This window comes from Eucalyptus grandis, chromosome 10 (assembly GCF_016545825.1).
Source record: "Eucalyptus grandis isolate ANBG69807.140 chromosome 10, ASM1654582v1, whole genome shotgun sequence".
NCBI lineage: Eukaryota > Viridiplantae > Streptophyta > Magnoliopsida > Myrtales > Myrtaceae > Eucalyptus > Eucalyptus grandis.
In genome coordinates this window covers 35,603,197-35,627,933 of record NC_052621.1, presented here as the reverse complement: position 1 = coordinate 35,627,933, position 24,737 = coordinate 35,603,197, and the positions used below count along the sequence as shown (strand labels likewise).

General features: G+C 37.1%; 1 protein-coding gene and 1 long non-coding RNA gene across 2 annotated transcripts; both read right to left on the bottom strand.

Moving 5' to 3' along the window:
- Positions 1–237: 237 nt before the first annotated feature.
- On the bottom strand, positions 238–8,202 carry LOC104424063 (putative leucine-rich repeat receptor-like serine/threonine-protein kinase At2g19230). The gene is made up of 12 exons (XM_039303658.1): positions 7,909–8,202; positions 4,554–5,029; positions 3,995–4,130; positions 3,370–3,441; positions 3,090–3,161; positions 2,935–3,015; positions 2,593–2,753; positions 1,609–1,811; positions 1,347–1,473; positions 1,187–1,249; positions 912–1,101; positions 238–781 (listed from the first exon to the last, which is right to left on the bottom strand). Exons 1-12 carry the CDS (start codon positions 8,088–8,090, stop codon positions 439–441), a joined length of 2,106 nt encoding a protein of 701 aa, XP_039159592.1. The 5' UTR covers positions 8,091–8,202; the 3' UTR covers positions 238–438.
- Positions 8,203–21,071: 12,869 nt separating this feature from the next.
- LOC120289127 lies at positions 21,072–24,373 on the bottom strand. Its single transcript, XR_005547066.1, has 3 exons — positions 24,323–24,373; positions 24,151–24,222; positions 21,072–21,272 (listed from the first exon to the last, which is right to left on the bottom strand). It is a non-coding gene; the product is annotated as an uncharacterized LOC120289127 (long non-coding RNA).
- Between the last annotated feature and the right edge of the window lie 364 nt (positions 24,374–24,737).

Below are 24,737 nucleotides of genomic sequence, written 5' to 3'. Positions count from 1 at the left end.
CCTCAACATTGCAAAATTGTTGCTTCTTAATCAATTGTGTTGATTCCAACTGAAATCTCAGTTGAACCACAAGAACGTGATGCAAGGGCCTGTTAATGCCAATTACCTCATCTATGGATAACCTCAACGTCTGAATCACGAATTATCCCCACCCACGCTCAATAAGGAATTTCTAATTCCCCAGTATTAGAAATGCTATGAACTAACATTATGAATGGAGAAAGAAGTAACAAAGGATGAAAGGATATCATTGTTATAAAGCGAGTTTCGAAGACTTATTTATACTAAAAAAAGGGAAATGGATGACGCAATAAAAAAGATAGTATAAATTTACAGACAAAAGTTTATTTCTTTCCTAAAACAAAGGGAGCCCTTTTAGATTGGAAAAGTTCTACTACCTTGCCACAGGGGCATTATAAGAATGGAGCTTCGATGAGGTCATTTCAAAGGAACCACTTGATTTGCTCCTAAGGACTCCTTCAACTCTACCAGTACATCATTTATGTCTGGCCTTTGATTTGCTGTTGATCGCGTACAGGACATAGCAATCTCCACTACTTTCCAAGCCAAGTTGACATCGAATTTTCCTTGTAACATGGGATCCATAATCCTCTTTATATCACCACTTTCAACAATAGGAATCAACCACTGAAGTAAGTGCATGCTGGCACTACCACCCTGACTTCTCATTATTGCAGGTCGGCCCGTGATCAACTCAAGGAGTATGATTCCAAAACCATAAATATCACTCTTCCTATTTAAGATTCCAGAAAAATGAAACCTGGGTGGAAAGGAAGAACAAATAATGGATCTTTAAGTCAAAGATGAAATCGTAGGCATTGCCAATTTTTATATGCAAATTGAGATCCCTGAATCGAACTAGATCAATAATATAGAGTTTTCGCCATTACTCGGGATCAAGGTAGCTAGGAGTGCCTGTAGGACAAGTTGACACATAAGAGTCGTTTTCAGTGGCAAAAGTTCTTGATAAGCCAAAATCAGCTATTTTGGCTCGGAAGTCTTCGTTCAACAAGATGTTTGTAGTCTTCAAGTCTTTATGAATGATGGGTGGCTTGCAACCGTTATGCAAATAATCCAAACCTGTAACTCCTTGCAAAAACCACGTCAACAATGCCAAAGCAATGTTGGAAAAGAACCTAAAAAGGTGGATATCCCATTGACGTACCTTGTGCTACATCCACAACTATTTGTAGTCTCTTACTCCACGTCAAGACCTTCGGATGGTCCTCTGTTGGATACATCCTAACTTTATTTGTGAGCAAGAAATAGAGTTTTGTAGGACTATTTTAGAGAAGAAAACAATAGAAAAGAACATAAATACACACCTGATAAATGTTGCCTTAAATTTCCATTGACCATGTATTCATATATTAAAGCTATGTGCTTGGAATCACCACAATATCCAAATAGAGAAACCAAGTTTTCGTGACGAACAATCATTAAGAGTTGTACCTGTAGTGTCACAATTGTGCATTATAATAATGCATACTAACAATAGCCTAAGAGGAAGTTTCTAAACAAACTTCTACATAAGTGTCAGCATAAGTTGATCTTAAAAGGAAGAGTGATTGCATCATCCTATCTAACCTCGGCTTGAAATTCCTTGTATCCTTGCTTTGATGATTTAGAGAGAATCTTCACAGCAACCATGGTGCCGTCATCTAGTGTGCCAAGATAAACCTTTCCAAATCCACCTTCACCAATCACTCGTCCAAAGTTTCTAGTGATTCTTGAAACATCTCCATACTTGAAAGGTCGATTCTTTAATCTCAATGTCATTTCACTAGATTCTGTACCAAAAAAGTTTCTATGAGTTTAGTGACTACCCCGTCGGGTAGTAGACTTTAATGGCAAATAACTTCCCATGGTAATTGCATCCACAACAATTAAAAGACATAGGAAGGGTTTTACCAATCCCATTTTAAGAGTTATATTAATGGAGAAGAGGACAATAATCGAAAGATCTAGGCGGGGATTCTATGTCTTTGCCTTCAACATGCTATCATATAGATAATTGTTCTTTACTCAATTCACAAAGATTAGTTTGTGATCGCACAATCAAATTATCTTTTTGGGAGCCTTAGAATATTAAGGACAAAATTATACTATCAAGCTGTTATATGTCATTCCCGTACATAGCATGGTTACTCTTGAAAAGAAAAATTAGAAATTTCATGATGTTAAGCCGAATAATGCACATATGCTTTGCGATGCTGATGCAACCATGTTGTGGAGATCCATGTCTCTCTTTTCTCTCCATTTTCTTATGACCACTATGTAATTAAGATTACTAGCATTGGGGAATTTGTATTAGTGCCAACTTTCCTTTATTCCTGAGGTTGATGAGATTGTAAAATGATAATCCGGGTGGGAGTGGGGAGGGGTTGGGGAGGTGGGGAGGTGGGGAGGTGAGGGGGGAAGAGACAGTAAGTTGCTGAGTTGTGTTTTCTCGACTAAATTATCCTAGAAAAGACACTGTTGCAGTTAGAACTGTACCAATGGATAACCAAAGTCAAGATTGTTGTCAAATGCAGTGTAGATTGTGTGAACAACACAAGTAAGAACGCTTGCCTGCTTTTCTTTTCCGTTTCATTAACCAAACAATAGCCAAAGCACCAAAGAGAACTAAAAAGAAGCCTGAAACTGATGTAACAACTGGAACGAGGATGGAATTTTGTTTCTTCTTCTGCACGCAAGGATCGGCTAGGCAAAGATTTGTGTTTCCTGCCAAACTGGATCAAAGAATGAAATAGCTGAACTTAGATTCGTATCAACATTGCCATATGGTGATGACAAGTTGGCCTTCTTAATTGTTTTTAATCACATTAAAAAGAACATGTTGATAGTCTTTCCACCCTATAGAAGTTGCATACGACTCAGAGAGAGAGAGAGAGAGAGAGAGAGAGAGAGCACCTCATGATTAAAGTATTGTCCAGAACCCTTTTCTTAAGAGCTTCAGGAACTGATCCAATTAGGTTGTTTCCACTTAGATTTCTGCAAATATAGCCATGATTAGAGGTTTGTCTACTTCAAATCTTTTGCTGCTTCACTTTGCCACATTAACTTACAGAAATCTAAGATTTGGTAATTCTGCCAGAGTTTCTGGTATTGCTCCCGTAAGCTTATTGTTGGACAAATCTCTGGGAAAGAGCAAGTTTAGAACATCTCATATCAAGTTAACCAGCTCCATAGCCAAATGCAATATGTTTCCACACATTAGGGCAATATTTCAATAGCCTATGTCTCCTAAAACACAACCTTAATCATTAAATCATGAGTTGACTCCCAGGGGGTGCTTAATCATGAGTGACATGCAGACACAACTAATTCAGCTATGGTGATACTTACAAGTCTTCCATTGTTGATAGACGTGACAGTGATGAGACTATGTCGCCCACCAAATTGCTTGAGCTCAATTTCCTGACCATCAGACATCAAAATAAAGGATCCTATCATTGCCATCTTCATAAAGGCAGCATTTTTTTTTTGGCACAATATAGAAAATTTTATGCAATTAATTCTTCAGAATGAAGATATTTTAGGTCCTAGTGTGAATGTTTTAGGTACCGGAAGACCATTCATAATTGTCAATTTGATTCCTTGCATGGGTCTCACTATCTCATTTTTCTATAATTTATGGTTACTTTTGGACCTAGATTACTTAAAAATTATTCTCGGAGGACCCAATACGTGCTCATACACAATGCAATTTGGAACATTAATGTCAAAAATAGGAAAAGTAGGCTATTGGGAAATCTCACATGATATTGGAGAGAGCTCATAAATTATTCCTAATTTCACACCCGCCGCAAAATGTCACCATCCCATGTGGGAATTCACTTCAGGAGGTTGCATTGATCTTAAATATTATTTCTCGTTGATACTTAAAATTTCCAGTTTTCATCACGTATAAGATTTCTTTTAAATTTCACCTAGAAAATCAGTAATTAAGAAACATTGCTAGAGGACTCACAATGATATGATCCTTGGAGGATTTCCATTGCTACAATTTAGACCATCCCATGTGTATATGCTTGGTATACATGGGTCACCTTGCCAGCTTTCTTTCTGAATGTGATATGTCGTTTTGATGTCATTAATAGCTTTCACTGTGGTTTAAATCACAAAAAAGACAATATTATTTAGAAAGAAGGATAGAGATGCAAAAAATGGTGGCAGTCAATCAGATATAAGTCATACAGACTTTCAATTTTTAAAAGACTCGTAACATCTCAGGGCTTCAATTTGAAGAGACTTTCCAGCAATTACCAAGCAAAAAGTAGCCAAAACGGGGAATTAAGCAGATAGCAAAGTAATACTTAACCACATGCGTTGATCCCAACAAAGCAATTATCGATCAGAGTTCACAAATAAAATAGGACCCACAGTGGAGACTAGTATATTTAGCATAGGATTTTACTAAATCTTACTTACTGACATTGGAATATCTCTCTAATTATTGTCCATGTCAGTTGGAGCACAACTGTACGTGTATGTAGACAATAACAATATGTAAAAGAATAAAAGCGTACCATCATCTTGTGCTGTGGGTACATTTGGAAGATCACCAATGGTATAGAACTCCACGGCATTGAGGATCGGTGGATTTCCAGACTTATTTGTCGATTCAATCGAGATGGTGATGAGCGACCCACTAACAGGAGTGGAGACTACAACCACTGGCTTTAAGTATTCAAGGCTCACTATCTCCATGAATTGATTATCATTCATGGAAACTGTGAACTCCCTCTGGAGGCCGTTTGTCAGTCTCTCAATCTCAACGAAATAAAAGTACACAATCCATTTCTCTGCAGAGCTTGAAGGTGTCCATCCTAAACGCAAGGGAGTACTGCCATTGATTGAACTTTGAGCGGTCCGAAGAACTTCGCTAGGAACCTTATAAGCATCATTATCGTCAGATGAATTAATGATAGATGTGGTGTCCAGAAAGATCCAACCAGCATAGTCTTCAGTTTCCCAAATCCGATCATAAACATCTTTAGGGTACCTGAGTGAGGCATTTTTGCAAACAGTTTAAGAGCAAACAATTAAGCAATTGACTGAGAGACTAGCAAATGCCAATTCATATGGATAAGCAACAGAAAAGTAGAATTTACCATATTCATCACATTACTAGCGAAAAGCTGATGCTTTGGTTGGTTACAAAAATCAGAATATCTCACTGGTGATTCAATGCCAAACTTGAAGATTGCAATATGATGTGCAGTTGATTATATTTGTCAAAAGAAGTGTGGCCACGGACTTGTAGCACGTTTGTACATACAAATCATCGATTTCATAAAGTTCATTTTACGTAATTAAACAAAAATGTTATTGGTTTTATAGCATTTCCCAAATGTGATTTTTTCTTCTTTTTTCAGGCTAGAAGGGTTCGGACGAGGTTAGGATCTATTTCTCCCACTGCTGAAATATTTCTCGGGTGGAATGTAAGGACTTCTATATAACTATGTATATTAATAATGTATTTTACGTAAAATGAGTATTAGCACCAAACTTCAGAGATACATATTATTTCTTTTTTGGTCGAAGAGCTACATATTATTAACAAGTGTCATAGTGACACTAGTTAAGATCACTAACATTATAAAAACGCATACCGATATATGCTGTGAATATTGGAATACAACATATTCATAACATATATCAAGAAATTAGAATTTTTAAATACAAATGTTCATATTTTCAAAATTTAACTAGTAGCCCTTAATGAATATCCCAAGAGCACTTTCATTTTTTTTTATTTATGTATATGTAAAGTCCCCTCTTTACGAGTAGACATTGAGTTCTATATTATATTAGATATAATCCATGCTTTGCGCGAGTTGTTGTATTCTATCATTAACATGGGATTAATCATTTTGAGCAACTATTATACTGTAGTCAACATGATGTTTTGACTTATTATATTTCGTTTATTCTTACTATGTCTCAAGTGCATCTGATTAATGTATTTTTATTTAGTAAACGTACTTGTATACTAATACAAAGTATTATGTCATTATCAAGGCACGAGACTTCTTTGATGCAAAAGAGGTGCAATTAAAATAAAGAAACAACGAAGAGAGGAAGGAGAGGGACAAGAGCAATAAATAAGAAGCAAAATGAATGGAGAGTATAAGAAAATGCTCCTTCCAACCTGATATATCCCTTGCAAATAAGAATCCTATATGTCAACCTTAAAGGGGACACTTAGGAAGACACTGTCATTATATATTTACTAATGTACACGCATTTGTGTATGCGAAGAATTGACATTCATGAGATTTTGCATGATCATCTTGTTATGAAAAATTTGAACTATTAATTATTAATAGATAAAAATTATTGATACCTTTTAAGTAAATTAAATGCGCACATATATTGTAGAAAAAATGATACAAAAGGTTTATGAACTTTAATTCAATGTATAATTTGGTCCATGAACTTTCAGTTTGTTCAATGTAGTCCCTAAACTTTATCCCAATATGCAATGTAGTCCTTTAACTTTCAATTTATTTAACGTGGTCTATGAACTTTCGATACATCTTCAATTTAGTCCTTACATCTTATAAAAATGTTTAATGTTGTCCTTGAACTTGAATTAATGGAAGGACCACATTAAACATTTTCATGTAATTCAAGGAATAAATTGACCATGTACTAAAAGTAGAAGGATCACATAAATAAATTAAAAGTTTAGAGACAACATTATATCTTGGGGTAAAGTTCAAGGATTAAATTACACATGGAGCCAAAGTTTAAGTACAATTTATGTCATTAACCCTATATTATGAAGAAAGAGAATAATATTTCAATATTTAGATTTTTAATACATTTGTTTGTAAAATGGAAAAGATTTAAATTTTATGTTCAAGATACGCCGGTGGTGAAATGAAACTGTTAATTGAAAATTTTGTCTACTTAAATATTATTGAAGAAGAAAATATATTGCATTCCCTTAAAAGAGGAGCTTCCTTTTATATAATATAATAACAATAAATAGATTAAAATCGGCGGTACGGAGGCAAGGAATATGATTACGTTTGTTGACATGACTATCTACCAATAAAGAGTGAATTTCCTCATATTACAGAATCTTCAATTTGTTATATTACTAAAGATTTAAACGGAAATGTAATTATCAATTTCGCCTAAATGATTGGTTCTCAACCACATCATCAGATGGTGAGTTTTATTAAAAAAATATATATATATATATATATATATATATATAACACCAATGTTTCTAGTAAATAATTTGTAATGTTCTCATTTCAAACCTTTATGATAGTATATAATACGTATTAGTTTATTGAATACTTATTTGAATATTAAGGCAAAAAATAATTATGATTACATTCTAATATTTTTGCAATGGCGTTGAAATTTTTTCCTAAATAAATCAACCAGTCCGCTTGTTATGTTGAAGTAACTTAAGTGTTTTTGATACATATCTGAAATACTAATCTTGATTTGGATTATAATATCAAAAATTTCAAATAACTTAATTCTTTTTCCTCGGACCTAATGGCTTTTCTATTGCTCTTTTAACATTTTCAATCATCTAATGATTTTTGTTGTAACCTTTGACGTCTAATATCATTTTTTAATGATATTTTAAATGTCTTTTGTTTCGAAATCTGTTGATTTTCTTGGCCTTTTTTTTTTTAACTTGCGTCTTTGCTCAATTTTGCCTTGTGTAATGGCCCCCTTTTGGTCTTTCACACATTTGACTCGTTACCAATTCGGTTGGCTTCATTTTTTCTGTTAAATTAGGTACATGTGCCTTCAATAGTTTGCAAAATGGCTAAATTCGATTAAAAAGAAAACGGAGTCTTTCTTGACTATGATCACCATGCATCTGTATATAAACAATTAGCTGATCACCTGATGAAAGAGTCCGAGGCACCTCCGATGTCCAGTCGCCCAGCGTGTTCCAAGAATCCAGATCTTAATCGATAGATGCCATCATCATCTATATGTCTTAGTTCCAATGCCGAAATGAAGGGCACCCCATTGCCAGTATTGACAAGACACACTTGGATATCATCTGCTGGGGACACGTACATGATTTCTTCATAACCAGGACCCAAGTAGTTCACCGTGGTCCAATAATTAACATCAATGTATAGGTCGAATGAAGGAATCTGATTCTTTTCATCATAGTTCCCATAGTAAAACCTTGCCTAATCAAGTAGGTGTTGTTTTTGCCTTGGTCTGGTTTTAAAGTGTAACAATTTCTCTTTCTGTTGGGAAAACTCCTTAAATTATTCAAGCACTGTCGATAGCCTTCATGTATGAACGTCATGGATATCTGCTTGTTTTGTCCAGAGTCTATGAACCCTTCATCGGTTTCGTATCTTATTCTGATTTCATCCTCGGTGTATACATTAGTTGCCCCACAATCAATACTGATAAAACCTTGTAAGTTTAGAGAAAAAAAGAACTCAGTGAATAGAAAACGATTTATCTTATTGGACCGTTGGAACAAATTCAGTGTATCTCGATCATTTGCATAGTTCAATAGTTATTGTTTCTAACGCGGCGATGATTTGACACTTAGATCAAATGATTCTGAATACAAAGAAGAGACCACTCGGTTTCAATAGGTGGTCATGACTAATTGAGGGGTGCGCAGACAATGAGATAGCCAACATTTCTTGACGTCATAGATAGGACAATGACACTGTACGAAGCTTAAACCACGGGACAGGAAAAATATCATGCTGTTGTGAGGAGAAAAGGGAGAAGAAAATTGGGGTCGAGGATGTCTACAATTTAGATTTCTCCTCGCCCATCTTATAAAGAGTATAATTTGTTCTGAGATTTTAACTCATGTTTCCCTCCTTTTTCTCTCCTTATAGTCCAAGCAAAGCATGCAAACTCTAAATCTTTTAGCATCTCATGCAAACTCATGGGAACCGAAAAACTTCTCTCTTAGCATCTCATGCGAACTCAAAACTTTTCTCAACGCAGGCGCGCAGGCATGAGAGAGAGAGAGAGAGAGAGAGAGAGAGAGAGAGAGAGAGAGAGAGAGACCTGGAATCTGTTGGGCTTGGACCACAGGGACTAGTGATGAAGCTAAACCAGCAAGCAACGCAAACGAGAAAGCTGTAATAGATCTTTCCATTGTCATGGAGCAGTGGAGATTGTCGAAGAGAGAAGTGTGAGGAAGATATGCATGCACGCCTTATATTTATAGCGTGAGCTCTCCGTTCATCCGTTTAACCGGCATCATCTTAATGGCTATAGACCAGTATATTTCATTAGTCTCATCTTAATGTCAAATTACTAAGAGGATCGGAAGTCCACGCAACCTCATGTGGTGCTGGTTCGCCCCCGCATCAATCTCATCTTGAATTTTCTTCAGTTTATAAATGACTGAGACATGGCTCGAATGCAAGAAGCCCAAGAATTGAAGCTAGGTCTTCATCTGTAGATATACGAAAGTTAAGTGCCGCAATTAATCTCAATAGACAGCTTTTGATTGATCACGTATGGTCCATTGGTAAATTAGAAACAATACGTCATGTGATGCGCTATTTTTTTTTTTTTTTTTGTATGTATCATTTTTACAATACACCGTGGAATTGACTATATTTTTTCAGCTAGAGGCATCCACATTGAAAAACCACATGGTATATAATGAGAAGGCAAAGTAATTTTTAGGAGGATGAGTTTTGGCTCACATTTTCAGCAATTGGCAATAACATATTGCTATGAAGTTTCGTTGCTACCTCTGTATCATTTGTAATGACCACCGACCGAATCATCGGCATCAACGAATCTTACCATGGTTTGGACCAAACCACCTTTGCTTGTTATGCTCCATCACCTTACATGTATCATTACGTCATGTCCACACTACTAGGAATAGCCCCGAAGATGCTCATTCAACTTAGAGGTAGGATGTCGTGCAATTTTCAGGCTCCAGCAATATGGGAGTAATTCGCAACGACTCATTGGATTTGTAATTCAACAATTTACGGGAATACATGGACATAACTTTACGAATTAACCATTTTTTGTTCCACCGGCCCCTTCGCTCTCCCATGCGAGTGGGATTTCTGCAAGAAAGCCATTAATTTTTCTTCACTTTAACAGTGGAATCCATATTATGTCTCTGGTGTAATCGTGGATCGTTCGTTCACTGCTGAACTTGTACGATCCAGCCAGGTTCAAGATCGACATTTTCACGTCAGTCACCGGGAGCAAGAAAGCTCTTGATAAAGCGTCTCATATAAGAAAGTATAAACCCAGAATTATAGGGCCGCCGGAATATCTTGCTTAAAAGTATTTTAATATAGATCGACAAGAAAGAGATTAAGGTAATGATAAAGACATAAAAGTTCTGTTTATTTCTTGAATAATAAATAATTTAAAAAAATATATATTTTTAAAAAAAATGATCCCATATATTGTTTACAAAAATAAATGAACAAAACATATTTTTATCGTTTTTACGAGAATATTTAGATATAAATTATTATTGATAATGAAAACTTTTCCCACTGTTTAATTATTCCAAGTGATACAAACTATTAGTGTTAAGAAAATATTTTAAAAATCATTCATTTTTCGTGAAACAAACGAAATCTAAAAATATCATAACTTTCTTTGCGGCGTTCACTTAAATATCAAAACTTTTCAAATGATCACTTGAGTAGCATATTAGTGAAAAATGATTACTTAAGTGTTTCTAGCGACAAATTTTGGCGATTTGTCCTGTGTTTTTTTTTTTTTTTTTTTGAAATTTTAATTCCGCATAGCTTTCTTAACAGAAATTCCTGGAGGAGGTGATGATCATGAACAAATGTTTCACACTTGAGATCTTGGGGACCATGACGCAGTCGATTGACGATATATGCACCCAACGACCCCATCGTCAGCGACCACGGAAAGCTTTACATAATACCTCTCCGGTTGGTCTATATGAAGAATCACGTTGAACTAGATCACCAATAACTCAATTCTTAATTTTTCTACGCAAAAACAAAGGTCGGAGACCAGCATAAAACTGCAATTTCTTGGGTTTCTTTAGCATTTATAGAGTCCTACAAGATTGTCCTCACTTGGAGGAAGATTTTTCACCCAAATCGCACTTGCCCTCATCCTTCCTCTCTACGTCATCTTCCTCACCCAATCCATGGTCTCGCAACTCCTCTTCTTCAATGACCTCAACTCTGCTTCTATTAGGGCTCTCGCTTACAATGCTGCAGGTAATCAGCTGCAGTTTTAATAGTAATTTCAAGGGATTAGGATTGGGGATTGCTTCTTGGCCCTAATTTAACCCCAACTAGTCAATTTGGGTAAGAACTAAGGTGAACAAGTTATTTTTGGCTGATTGGATTTCTCCAGCAAGCCACGTTAGCTAAAACATAATAAATTATGCTATGTCGGATTTTCCGGTAAAGAAAATTGTTGATGACACTTAAGTAATTATTATTAATTTTTTTTTTTATAAATAGGTAGTCAAGTGCTTACTCAAGAAGTTTTGACAATGAAGTGCGTGTCATACAAAAATTATGGCATATCTTATGTCCTTTCCCCTATTAAGGTATAACATGGAGCAGTAAAGGGATACGTCACCACACAATCAAATGTGAAATTATCTATCATCTTAAGCTTGCTGGGATACTATTATGTAACATGTAGGAGGAAATCACAAGTGGAATTAGATAATTGAGATTGGGTGTTCATCTCTAACACTACCTATTTAGCATGGCGGTGGTGGTACACTTATCGGCACATGAACAGTTACGGCTTCAGCTAAAGGTTCACACATGAGACTTATGCCTTCAACTGCAGAGACTAGGAGGACACAGAAGGTTCTAATAAAAGAAAGCTTACGGGAAGGTCCGGTCACCCAGCATGCTGTTCCAAAAAAAGAAAAGAGAAGTCTTATTTGTACCTCTTAGCATATGCCTTATATTATGACAAGTAAGCCGAGCCTTCAAAAGGAATATTCCTAGTAATCATATAAGGCAGTGATTATTTGAGGTAAATATTACCTGAAACATCATGGGACCTCGTCCATCTTATACGAGATTTGAGGTGTCAAAGGATAAGTGTTGAATTACCACATTTACCTTGCAAGGGGTACACCATCACCGTCAAACCCCAGAGCGGCCAATTCAACGAAGCCGGTTGATTCCATCTCACTTTTTTCTGCCATGTCTATGGCCAGACACTCTTCAGTTTAGCGAAGATGTGACTTGTGTCTGGCCTCTTAATTGCATATGGCGAAGCACATCACGACATCCCTATCTTCACGACTTTGCAGCTGACATGCCCTGGGTCTGCAGTGCTCTCTACGTCTCCGCTTTTGACGATTGGAGTCACCCACTGCATTTTTTCCAGTTTATATTGACCGAGCCATGGCTACAATCCAAAAAGACCAAGACTTGCAGCTAGGTCTTCGTCAGCATGGGTCCAAGTCTCGGGACCACAATCAATTTGATTGGTGACATATAAACCATTGTTAAATCTGTAGCAATATATCATATTATGCGTTAATTTATTATTTACCATAACATTATTACCATGAATTATTTTTATTTTTCTGGCCAGAGGCAATCGCCTTCGGTTTAGCTAAGATGTGACTTGTGTTTGGCATTGCAGATGGCGAAGCACATCACGACATCCCTATCTTCGCAACTTTCCAAGCTGACATGCCCTGGGTCTGCAGTGCTCGCTACGTCTCCACTTTTGACAATTGGAGTCGCCCACTGCATTTTCTCCAGTTTATAGTGACCGAGCCATGGCTACAATCCAAAAAGACCAAGACTTGCAGCTAGGTCTTCGTCAGCATGTGTCCAAGTCTCAGCACCACGATCAATGTCAATACGCAGCTTTTTTGATCGATGACATGTAGATCATTGGGGTAAATCTGAAGCAACATATTATGTTATGCGCTAATTTATTATTTACCATATCATTATTATCATGAATTATTTTTATTTTTCCGGCCGGAGGCATCCGCCTTCGGTTTAGCTAAGATGTGACTTGTGTCTGGCCTCTTAATTGCAGATGGTGAAGCACCAGACGACATCCCGATCTTGACGGTTTTGGAAGCCTAGCTCACGTTGGAGCCGTTCGGATATTCCTTGGGCCCGCAATGCGCTCTCTCTCTCCTCTTTTGATAATTGGAGTTACCTACTGAATTTTCTTCAGTTTATATTGACCAGACTCATGGCTACAATACAAAAGACCAAGACTTGCAGCGAGGTCTTCGTCGGCATGTGTCCAAGTCTCAGGACCACAATCAATGTCAATGCACAGCTTTTTGGACTGATGACATATACACCATCCGTAAATCTAAAGCAAAATATCATGTTATGTGTTAATTTAGAGCATCTATGACAAAATTTCTAATTTTTTATTTTATTTTTCTAACAAATTTAGAATAAAAATCCGTTAGATAACGCAATTTCATTTTATTTATTTATTTTCTAATAGATTTTTATTCCATAAATAAATTTGGAGCAAAAATCGAAGTTAAAATTTTTAGTTTTTCTATTTCTGAAAAAAAAGTGAGAATGAAAACTCTTCTTATTGTTGTTCACTCGTCACCGCTCATCGCCCACCTGCCGCCTATGAGACGCCAAATGCTCGTCGCCACCCCCTAGAAATAGAAATTTTATTATGTTATTTTTTTTATAAACATAAATTTTGAGTAGCTATCAAACATGTTTTTTACTTAGAAACTCATCAAGAGAATGAAAATTGAGAAATCAAATCCCGATCAAAAATTAATTTTTATTTCAGAAATTTTGTCATACGCACCCTTATTATTTACCATATTATAATTACAATGAATTATCTTTATTTTTCCCGCTGGAGGCATCTGCCTTCAGTTTAGCTAAGGCGTGACTTGTGTTTGGCCTTTTAATTGCGGACGGCGAAGCACAAGACGACATCTCTATCTTCACGGCTTTCCAAGCCTAGCTTATGTTGGAGCCGTCCGGATATTCCTTGGGTCGGCAATGCTCTCCATGCCTCCTCTTTTGATGATTGGAGTCACCCACTGAATTTTCTTCGGTTTATATTGACCGACTCATGGCTACAATACAAAAAGACCAAGACTTGCAGCTAGGTCTTCCTCAGCATGTGTCCAAATCTCAAGACCACGATCAATGTCAATACACAGCATTTTTTATTGATGACATATAGATCATTGGAAAATCTGAAGCAATATATTATCTCATGCGCTAATTTATCATTTACCATATCATTATCACCATGAATTATCTTTATTTTTCCAACTGGAGGCATCCGACATGGAAAACTAATAAGGTAAATTATAATAAGGAAGAGTAATTAATAGGAGGATGAATTTTTACTCACGCTTTAGCAGTTGGCATGGTCGCAAATAACTGATTGACGGCAATGTTTTCATGGGAGATAAGAATTTCTAGCTCCGTATGCCATGTCTATATCTTTTGCAACAACCACTAAACAAACCATCAATATGAATTAACCTTAACATGGTTTAGGTAGACCACCTTCGATTGCCATGCGTCATTACCGAAGGCTAATTTTGTTATCTAGATTAAGAAAATCCATTTGGTTATGCATGGGTAACCCGAAAAAGGGAAAAGTACCAAAAAAAATTTAAACTTTTTGAATTGGAACCAATTAGTCCTAAGCTTTTTAATTAGACCAATTTAGTCCATAACATTTTCACATTGGTACCAATTTAATTTATCCTACCAATTTAATCTAGAAATTGTTGACGTGAGTGTTGACGGTCCTACATGACATCATTAGTGCCAACGTGGACAAATTTTATAATTTTTAAATATTTTTTAAGATTTTTAATTTTTTTTCCTTTTTTTTTCTCTTTTCTTTTTTTCCTTTTTCCTTTCTCCTTACCCTTGGCCAATGAGGTTGCCAGATCGACCATTGCCGGCCACAAACGAGGTGCGGCGGCCCTCGCCTAGATCCAAGCGACAACACCACACCCTTGCCTACTACAAGTGAGGGCATCGAGCCCTCACCCAAATCCAAGCAAGGGCCACAATGGCCTTGCTTGAGGCATCGCAGCCATCGCCACCCACAAGCGAGGGCCTTCGCGCCATTGCCTATGGCCGATGAGGCACAAAGGCCCTCACTCACTCTTGGTCGACGAGGACCACCGCACCCTTGTTGGCCAATAGGCTAGGGTTTTAGTCCTCGTTGGCCAATAGGTAAGGGTTTCAACCCTGCTTGGATTGGGCGAGGGCTGATACCCTTGCTTATGGCAAGTGATGGTCAACCAGCAACCTCATTGGCCAAAGGGTAAGGAGAAAGAAAAAAAAAAAGAAAAGAGAAAAAAATATTTAAAAATTATAAATTTTGTCCACATTAGACATTGGTGACACCATGTAGGACTGCCAACGGCTGTGTTGGCAATTTCTGTCCTAAATTGATCGAATGGACCGAATTGATAATAATGTAAAAATGTTTAGAACTAATTGGTCCAATTAAAATATTTATGATTAAATTGGTACTAATGCAAAAATTTAGGACTTTTCTCGAGAAAGAGTAGGGCAATTGTTGCTTTCAATGAAAATGATATTTTAGAAGAAGTCTATTAGAAACGTTAAAAAGCACATTTCATCGGTGAATAAGGCTATACATTCAAATATAATTAATGTGTTGTGGAAATAGCTATACTTCTCAAAGGTCCAAACGCGTTGTACAGCTAAACTTCTCAAAAGTCCAGTCACCCCGTGTGTTATTCAAAAAGGAAAAAGAAAAAACGCTAGGCTTATTTGTCCCTCTTTGGATATACCATGTCTTAATGACCGGTTCAATGTGGACTAAGCCCATAAAAAAAAGTATCTCTTTCCACCAATACTTTGAGTTCTGGTTGGTTCAAAGAGATTCATATGCAGAAATTACAAAACTCGATTAGTAGAAACTTGATTTAAAGGTTTAAAAGAATTTCTAACATGTTTTCCCAAAACACATGACATGTATAATTCAAACTTTTGATAAGTTAGGTTGGGGAGTCCACGGACAAGCTTCTTAGAGGAAATCTTGACAATTTGCTTCATGTTAACATGACCAAGCTTTCGATGCCAAAGGTTTGCTTCATCTTGAATGGATATTAGACATTGAGAACTTTCTGGTTTTATATCCAGAAGATAAATATTCCTGTGTCTTCGTCCAGTGAAAAATTGAGAGAAGTCTTTACTAATTCCCAAACAAATGTCTTCTTGGAAATTAATTTTAAATCTAGTGTCACACAATTGACTAATGCGGAATAGATTGTAATTCAAACCTTTCACCAAGGAAATATTGTTGATTGTGAGACTTCCAATTTTCACAGTTCCATATTCAATCATTCTTCCTTTGCTATTTCCACCAAAAGAAACTTTTCCACTGTTTAATTGTACAAGCTTTATAAAACAACTTGAATCTTCTGTCATGTGTCTCGAACAGCCACTATCCAAATACCACATGATCTTTTCTTGATAATGACTTGTAATTGTAAAAAGAACTCAAATTTTCTTTGATACTCACATTTTCTTGGGTCTAGGGAGTTAATACTAAATACAGTTTTTGCCAAATCCTTCTTAACGGGTCTCCAAACCTTGGGACATTTTTTTCTCAAAATGTTCGGAGTTGTTACGCTTTGAACATTTGAGAGCATTTTGGCCAACAGGTTTTGCAAAAGCTTTTTGAAAATGGTTCTTGTAAAATATTTTTGTAGGTCTTTGTTTAATTCTTTTCTTCATTTTTGGAAAATCAATTAAAGGAATGGTTTTTGGTGTCATACCCAAACCAGATTTGTTGAAATAAGTTCTTTGTACTGAAAGAATCTTTTCCAACTTCTTAGATCCTTTTGAAAACCTTTTGTGATATTTGAAATGTTATTTTTCAAAAGGTATTTTCCTTCGTAAAAGAATCTGCATTTTCTTTCAAATTAACAAAACTTTTGTCTAGATTTTCAAACTCTTCTTTCCAAGAAATCTCCTGGTGCTTAAGTTTAGAATTCTCCCTCTTTAGCTCGAAAATCCTTTTAAGAGATATTTTGAGACTAAAAAAAAATTCATATATATACTTTAAGACTTTAGCCGGAATTTTTAAATTACTAACCTCGACTTCTTTGTCTGAGTCTGAGTCTGAATTTGTTTCAAAATCTGAGTCTGATTTTGAATTTGCCATTAGACATATATTGGCATATTCTTCATCACTTTCTCACACTCAGCATCGCTCCATATTTCTGCTTTGAGAGCTTTCTTGTGTTTCTCAGTTCTTCCTTTCTTTTTCTTCAACAGAGGGCAGTTAGGTCTGATGTGCCCATTTTTCTTGCATTCAAAGCAAATCACATCCTTGTTGACTTCATCATCCTTAGTTGATTTGTTTCGGAATTTTTGAGTGCCTTACTTCTTCCAGTTGAATCTTCTTCCCTTTCTATTCAATTTCTTGAATTTCCTTATCATGAGTGCTAGTTCTTTATCGTCCATGTTTTCTTCTGAATCTGTATCATCAGAATCATCGTTATATTTTAAAGCAATTAACTTTTTACCTTTGGGATCTTCTTCCTCATTGATTTGCTCTACTTTATATGATTGAAGTGTGCCTACAAGTTCGTCTACTGAAAGAGGCATGATCCTCTGGGTTTCTCTAATTGAAGTCTTCACATGATCCCTGTCATTGGAGAGACCACACAACAATCTATTGACCTTCATTGGTCTTGATATTCATTGTCCTTGATATGCTAATCCATTTACAATTTTAGTGAAACGACTGAACATATCAATGATGGATTCTTTAGGCTTCATCTTGAAGACTTCATACTATCCGAGTAAAATATTGATTTTCGTTTCCTTTACTCAATCAGTTCCTTCATAGGTTACATACAATTCATAGGTTACGTGCAATTTGTCCAAAACTTCTTTGGCTGCTTTACAAGAATAAATTCGATTATATTCAGTAGGAGATAAAGTACAGTATAAAGAGTATATGACTTTAGTATCAAGAGCTTGTCTCTTGGTTAATTTTTTTTGTGTCATTTTGCCATTTTCTACCACATCCCATTCTAGGGGATCTTTCGATCTTATGGATGTCTTTATCTTGTTTTTCCATACATTGTATTCATTCCCATCAAAGTAAGGAGCTCTGGTGTTGCTTTGGCCTTCAACCAAACCTGGAGCCAAAATACTAGCCATAGATCTTTTACTCAAAAGTAGAAACACTTCAATAAAATGAGCACATAGGCTCTTATACCAATTAAAAGTGCTAGTATGAATACTTAGAGGGGGTGAATAGGTGCTAAAAGAAATTTTTGTGGAAACGTTGATCAAAACTTTTCTTTCAAAATGGAATCTACAAAGTAATATACTAGAACAAGTTTAAATAGATTTACGAATGAATAAAAGAGTTTAGGGAAGAGAATTGAAAACACAAAGTTTATAGTGGTTCGGCTTAGATCAAGCGTACGTCCACTCTCCCGCGCTGACAGCCCACTGGCTAGATTTCACTATGAATCAAAAGAAATTTTACAGCTTGTGATCTCAACTTTCTCAGTGAAGAGTTTCTCCTAGTTTCTTACAAAGTTTCACTAAGAGTTTCTCTCTTTTTGTATACAGTTTTGAGCTCGATGAATGAGAAAGCAAAGAACTAGAAAGCTTTAGACTTTGAAAATTTTCTTTTACGCACTTCCTCAAATAACTAAGAGTCTATCTTAAATACTCTTTCATGCCAAAACGATCGTTGGCACTTTCCAAAAGAGTTCTTCCAATCTACCCATTGGACAAAATCAATCAAGAGGATCTCAAGTCATTTTAGGAATGTGATGAAAGCCCATCAATCCTGCTCGCCCATACTATCAGGATCTTGATTTCCATAAGTAGAATCTTCCAAGTTTGTTCGCCTTCAAAAAGATCTTCATATCAGAATTGATTCCAATAAGAACAATCAATCAAGTAAATGCTATATTCAGCCATAAGGTCTTCCAAAAACCATACGAATCAAATTCTTAAAGGTAATCCCGCATCTGGATAAGTCTTTATTCTTCGGTCTGGAAACTGTCGGTGAGGGCAGACTTTAAGATTAAAATCTGGCGGTCTTCAGATTTTAACAATAGAGTCTAGAGTTCTTCAGACTATAACACTTGAGTTTGCAAGTTTTCAGTCTAGACTTCTGAAAAGGTTTTGTCAGCTTCAAAATAATAAATGAGTTTTCTTTAACACACGCAACCTCATGTGGAGCTCGTTCGGCCCCGCATCAATCTCATCTTGAATTTTCTTCAGTTTATAAATGACCGAGTCATGGCTCGAATGCAAGAAGCCCAACAATTGAAGCTATCTCTTCATCTATAGATGTACGAAAGTAAAGTGCTGCAATTATCTCAATAGACAGCTTTTGATTGATCAGGTATGGTCCATTGGTAAATTAGAAACAATACGTGATCTGATGCGCTATTTTTTCGTCTTTTTTTTTTGTATGTATCATTATCACAATATATCGTGGAGTTGACTATATTTTTTTGGCTAGAGGCATTTGCATTGAAAAACCGCACAGTATATAATGAGAAATAAAAATTTATTTTTAGGAGGATGAGTTTTGCTCACATTTTCAGCAATTGGCAATAATTTATTGCTGTGAAGTTTTGTTGCTACCTCTATATCATTTGTAATGACCACCGATTGAACTATCGGTATCAATGAATCTTACCATGATTTGGACCAAACCACCTTTGCTTGCCACGCTCCATCACCTTACATGTATCATTACGTCATGTCCACACTAATGGGAAAAGCCCCGAAAATGCTCATTCATCTTAGAGGTACGATTCGACCAAAAAAAGAGAAGAAACTTAAGAGGTAGGATATGGTGCAATTTTCAGGCTCCAGCAATATGGGAGTAATTCGCAACGACTCCTCATCGGATTTGCAATTCAACAATTTACGGGAATACATGGACATAGCTTTACGAATTAACCATTTTTTGTTCCACCAGCCCCTTCGCTCTCCCATGCGAGTGGGATTTATGCAAGAAAGCCAATAATTTTTCTTCACTTTAACAGTGGAATCCTTATTATGTCTCTGGTGTAATCGTGGATCGTTCGGTCACTGCTGAACTTGTACGATCCACCCAGGTTCAAGATCGACATTTTCACGTCAGTCACCAGGAGCAAGAAAGCTCTTGATGAAGCATCTCATATAAGAAAGTTTAAACCCAAAATTATAGGGCCGCCGGAATATCTTGCTTAAAAGTGCTTTAATATAGATCGACAAGTAAGAGATTAAGGTAACAATAAAGACATAAAAGTTCCATTAATTTTGTGAAAAATAAATGATTTGAAAATATTTTTTTCAAAAAAAATAATCGTATACATTGTTTACAAAAATAAATAAAAATATATTTTTATCGTTCACAAGAATATTTAGATATAAATTATTATTGATAATGAAAACTTTTCCCACTATTTAATTATTCCAAGCGATACAAACTATTAATGTTAAGAAAATATTTTAAAAATCATTCATTTTTGCGAAACAAACGGAATATAAAAATATCATAATTTTCATATGGCGTTCACTTAAATATCATAACTTTTCAAATGATCATTTGAGTAGCATATAGTGAAAAACGATTACTTAAGTGCTTCTAGCGATAAATTTTGGCGATTTGTCCTATGTGTTTCTTTTTTTCTTGAAATTTTAATTCCGCATAGCTTTCTTAACAGAAATTAATCAGAGAGGTGGCGCAAGACCTCAAGGAGAGCTGTGACACGCTGGACCCCAATTGGAAGGAGGCAGCGATGAAGGCGTGGGTGATTCCTGGAGGTGATGATCATGAACAAATGTTTCACACTTGAGATCTTGAGGACCATGGCGCAGTCGATGGACGATATATGCACCCAACGACCCCATCGTCAGCGACCACGGAAAGCTTTACATGATACCTCTCCGGTTGGTCTATATGAAGAATCACGTTGAACTAGATCACCAATAACTCAATTCTTAATTTTTCTGTGCAAAAACAAAGGTCAGAGACCAGTGTAAACTGCAACAAAAAAAATCAAAGGTCAGAGACCAGTGTAAACAGCAATTTCTTGGGTTTCCTTAGCATTTATAGACTCCTACAAGATTACCCTCACTTGAAGGAAAATTTTTCACCCAAAGCACACTTGCCCTCATCGTGCCTCCCTACGTAATCTTCTTCTCCCAATCCAAGGTCTCGCAGCTCCTTTCTTCAATGACCTCAACTCTCCTTCCGCCAGGGCTCTCGCTTACGATTCTACGGGTAATCAGCTGCAATTTTAACAGTAATTTCAAGGGATTAGGGTTAGGGATTGCTTCTTGACCCTAATTTAACCCCGACTAGTCAATTTGGGAAAGAACTAAGGCCAGCGAGTCATTTTTATTGATTGGATTTATCCGGCAAGCCATGTCAGCTGATATATAATAAATTAATGCTACGAGGGAACTTTTCGGTAAAGAAAATTGTCGATGACACTTAAGTAATTTTTTTTATATTTTTTCATAAAGAAGTTCTCAAGTGCTTGCTCAAGAAGTTTTGACAATGAAGTGCCCGTCATACAAAATTTATGGCATTTCTTATGTCCTTTCCCCTATTAAGGTATAACATGGAGCAATGAAGGTATATGTCACCACACAATCAAATGTGAAATTATCTATTGTCTTTAAGCTTGCTGAGATGCTGTTATTTAACATGTAAGAGGAAATCACAAGTAGAATTAGATAATCGTGATTGGGTGTTCATCTCTAACACTACCTATTTGGCATGGCGGTGGCGGTACACTTAGGGTGCGCATGGTTTCATTTCTGTTCCTTTTGTTCCCGGAACGTAAAACAAAAAAGTGTTTGTTCGGGAACAGTTTCAACAAAAGAACGCGTTTGGTAAGTGTAAAAAAAAAACTGTTCTTGGAATAAAAAAAAAGTAAAACATGTTTGGTAACTGCAAATCAATTTGTTCTTAGAATAGAAAAAGAATTAAACACGTTTGGTAAACGACAAAACAATTTCTGTTTTTTTTTTTTTTTTTAATAAAGTTTAAAATTGATATTAAATTGTCATTCTTATGAAATGCTCATTAATTTTATTTTGTTCATGGTTAGTGAAGACAAACATTTTTAGCATGATCATATGGCATATTTCGTATAAAATTTTGTAATTAAAGTTTGTATCTAGTAAATTCAAGTACATTTTTTTTTTTTTAGTTTTAAAGCATATAAAATTGATATTGATTTCTTTTACAAAAAAAAAACTTGATATTGATTTCTCATTCTCATTAAATGCTTATAAATTTAATTTTTGAAAATGGGATGTGAAATGAAAAATATTTTCAACATGCTCATATGTGCGCCCTTAAATGAAAATTTCATACATCTCAACATGACCTTTTCCATACATAACATCACAATAATTGAGTAATATAGTTCATTGTTCAACTGCATTACAGTGAATACGTAAAAGCAATATTACAAAAGTCAACAAATCTCAGTAATATTGTGATCCCTTGCCATTTTATTGGCAATTCTTATCCTAACGATGTTCATCTCAGATGCCTGCTCAGCCGATGTATCATTTGTAACTTCCCCTCCTGTAGGTCCAAATGGATACTCCGGATCTCCATACATGGAAAAATTTCTGTCCATCCTATCTTGATCACGAATGTAATTATGAAGAGCACAACATGCAATTACAACAAGGGCTTGCTTCCGAATTGTAAATGGAGGCATATGTCTCAAAATGGTGAAGCATTACCCTTGGTTATACAGATCATAAGTTGCATTTTCTGCTACAACAAGTACATAATAATGCTACATATAGAATGCACCATGAAATTCAGCCAACACAAGGCAGCATTACCCTTGGTTATACCTTCTTACGATGCCGCACAACCACGCGCACCCCGACTTGACTAAATCTCCCCCTTGGTGGTGAAATCGTCCTTCAACGCCCTCGAGCGCAGCAAAGACCAGCCTGTCCATTCCACATCACCATGAGCAACAAAATAACAGTCGAAGGAAACCACATCACCAGCATATTCATTCAAAATCACCAGCCCCTGTCCACCTCGATAGAGCTGCGAAGAGCTGCGGCGGCTTCGCTCGAGCAACTCCCGAGCTGCCGGCAGCAGCGGCAGCTCGCGAGTCCAGTAGCTGCCAGCCAGCTCGCATCGAGCAGCTCCAATGGCTGCAAAGAAGAACTCGCTCGAGCAGGCTGCAGGTTGCTACGGCAGTGGCTGCCTTGTGAGAGCTCGCTGAGCGCTCCGGTGCTGCCAGCCTGCTCGGGAGTCGAGCTGCAGCTCGCTCGAGCTCGCTCCAGCAGGCAACTCGAGCTCGCGGCAACTCGAGCTCGAGGCAGCAACTCGAGCTCGCAGCGGCTCGAGCGAGCGAAGGGGAGGCAATGACGAGCTATCCCTCGAGTGAGCCTTGCTCCCCTTCGGCGCGCAGATCCGGGCGAGCAATGCTCGGGTAGATCTCGCTGCAGATCTGAGCGAGCAATGCTCGGCCAGATCTGCGCGCGGATCTAGCCGAGCAACGCTCGCTCGAGGGATGGCTCGCCGCGCCGAAGGGGAGCAAGTGCCGACCGGAGAAGGAGCGCCGAAGGGGAGCGACGCCGACCGGAGGAGGAGGGCCGAACGGAGAGCAACGCCGACCGGAAACGCACTGAGTCGCCGGAGTGAGGAGTCGCCGGAGTGAGGAGTCGCCGGAGTGAGGAGTCGGAGAGTTGGAAGACACGCCGGAAACGGAAGAACGAAGCTTCAGCCGAGAGGAGCGACGACGAGCACGCACGAAGAGTTCTTCGCTTTGTTCCGAATTTGTTCTTTTGTTTCTTTCGTTTTTGTTCTTTTGTTCGTCGAAGAAGTGTTTCTTTTCGAAGAAACAACTTTTTTTTTTTTTGTTTCTTTTTTTCTTCCTTTATTTTGTTCCAGAAACAAAAAAACAAAAAGAACAAAAACGCAACCAAACGCGTTTGCATTCTTTTTGTTCCGGGCACACTTTCCGTACGAAGTGTGCGGAAACACTTTTTTGGAGTGTTTCCATGCACGCCCTTATTGGCAAATGAACAGTTATGCCTTCAATTAAAGATTCACACGAGACTTATGTCTGCAACTGCAAAGTTTAGGAGAACACAGAAGTTCTAATGAAAGAAAGCTTACGGAAGGTCCGGACCTCCGGTCACCCCACATGCTGTTTCGAAAAAGGAAAGGAGAACTTAGGCTTATTTGTACCTGCTAGCATATGCCATATATTATGATAAGTAAGCCGAGCCTTTAAAAGAAATATTCATAATGAACACATAAGGTGGTGATTATTTGGGGTAAATATTACCTGAAATATCATAGGACCTTGCCCATCTTATACGAGACTTGACGTGTTACGAGATAAGTGTTGAAATTCCACATTTACCTTGCAAGGGAAGCAACATCACAGTCAAATCCCAGAGCGGCCAATTCAATGAAGCGGGTTGATTCCATCTCATCATTTTCCACTCTCCGGCGTGCCATGTCTATGGCCAAACGCTCCTTCAGTTTAGCTAGATGTGATTTGTGTCTGGCCTCTTAATTGCAGATGGCGAAGCACATCTTCACGACTTGCCAAGCCGACAAATATTGGGTCCGCAATGCTCTACTTCTCCACTTTTGATTATTGGAGTCACTCACTGAATTTTCTTCAGTTTATATTGACCGAGTCATGGCTACAGTCCAGAAAGACCAAGACTTGCAGCTAGGACTTCGTCAGCATG

Excerpts from the sequence above, each read along its gene's own strand:
- LOC104424063 (XM_039303658.1), bottom strand. The coding sequence starts at position 8,090 with ATGTACGTGTCCCCAGCAGATGATATCCAAGTGTGTCTTGTCAATACT. Across the intron at positions 3,162-3,369 it reads CTATCAACAATGGAAGACTT|AGATTTGTCCAACAATAAGC; the intron begins GTAAGTATCACC and ends GCTCTTTCCCAG. Across the intron at positions 3,016-3,089 it reads TTACCAAATCTTAGATTTCT|AAATCTAAGTGGAAACAACC; the intron begins GTAAGTTAATGT and ends CTATATTTGCAG.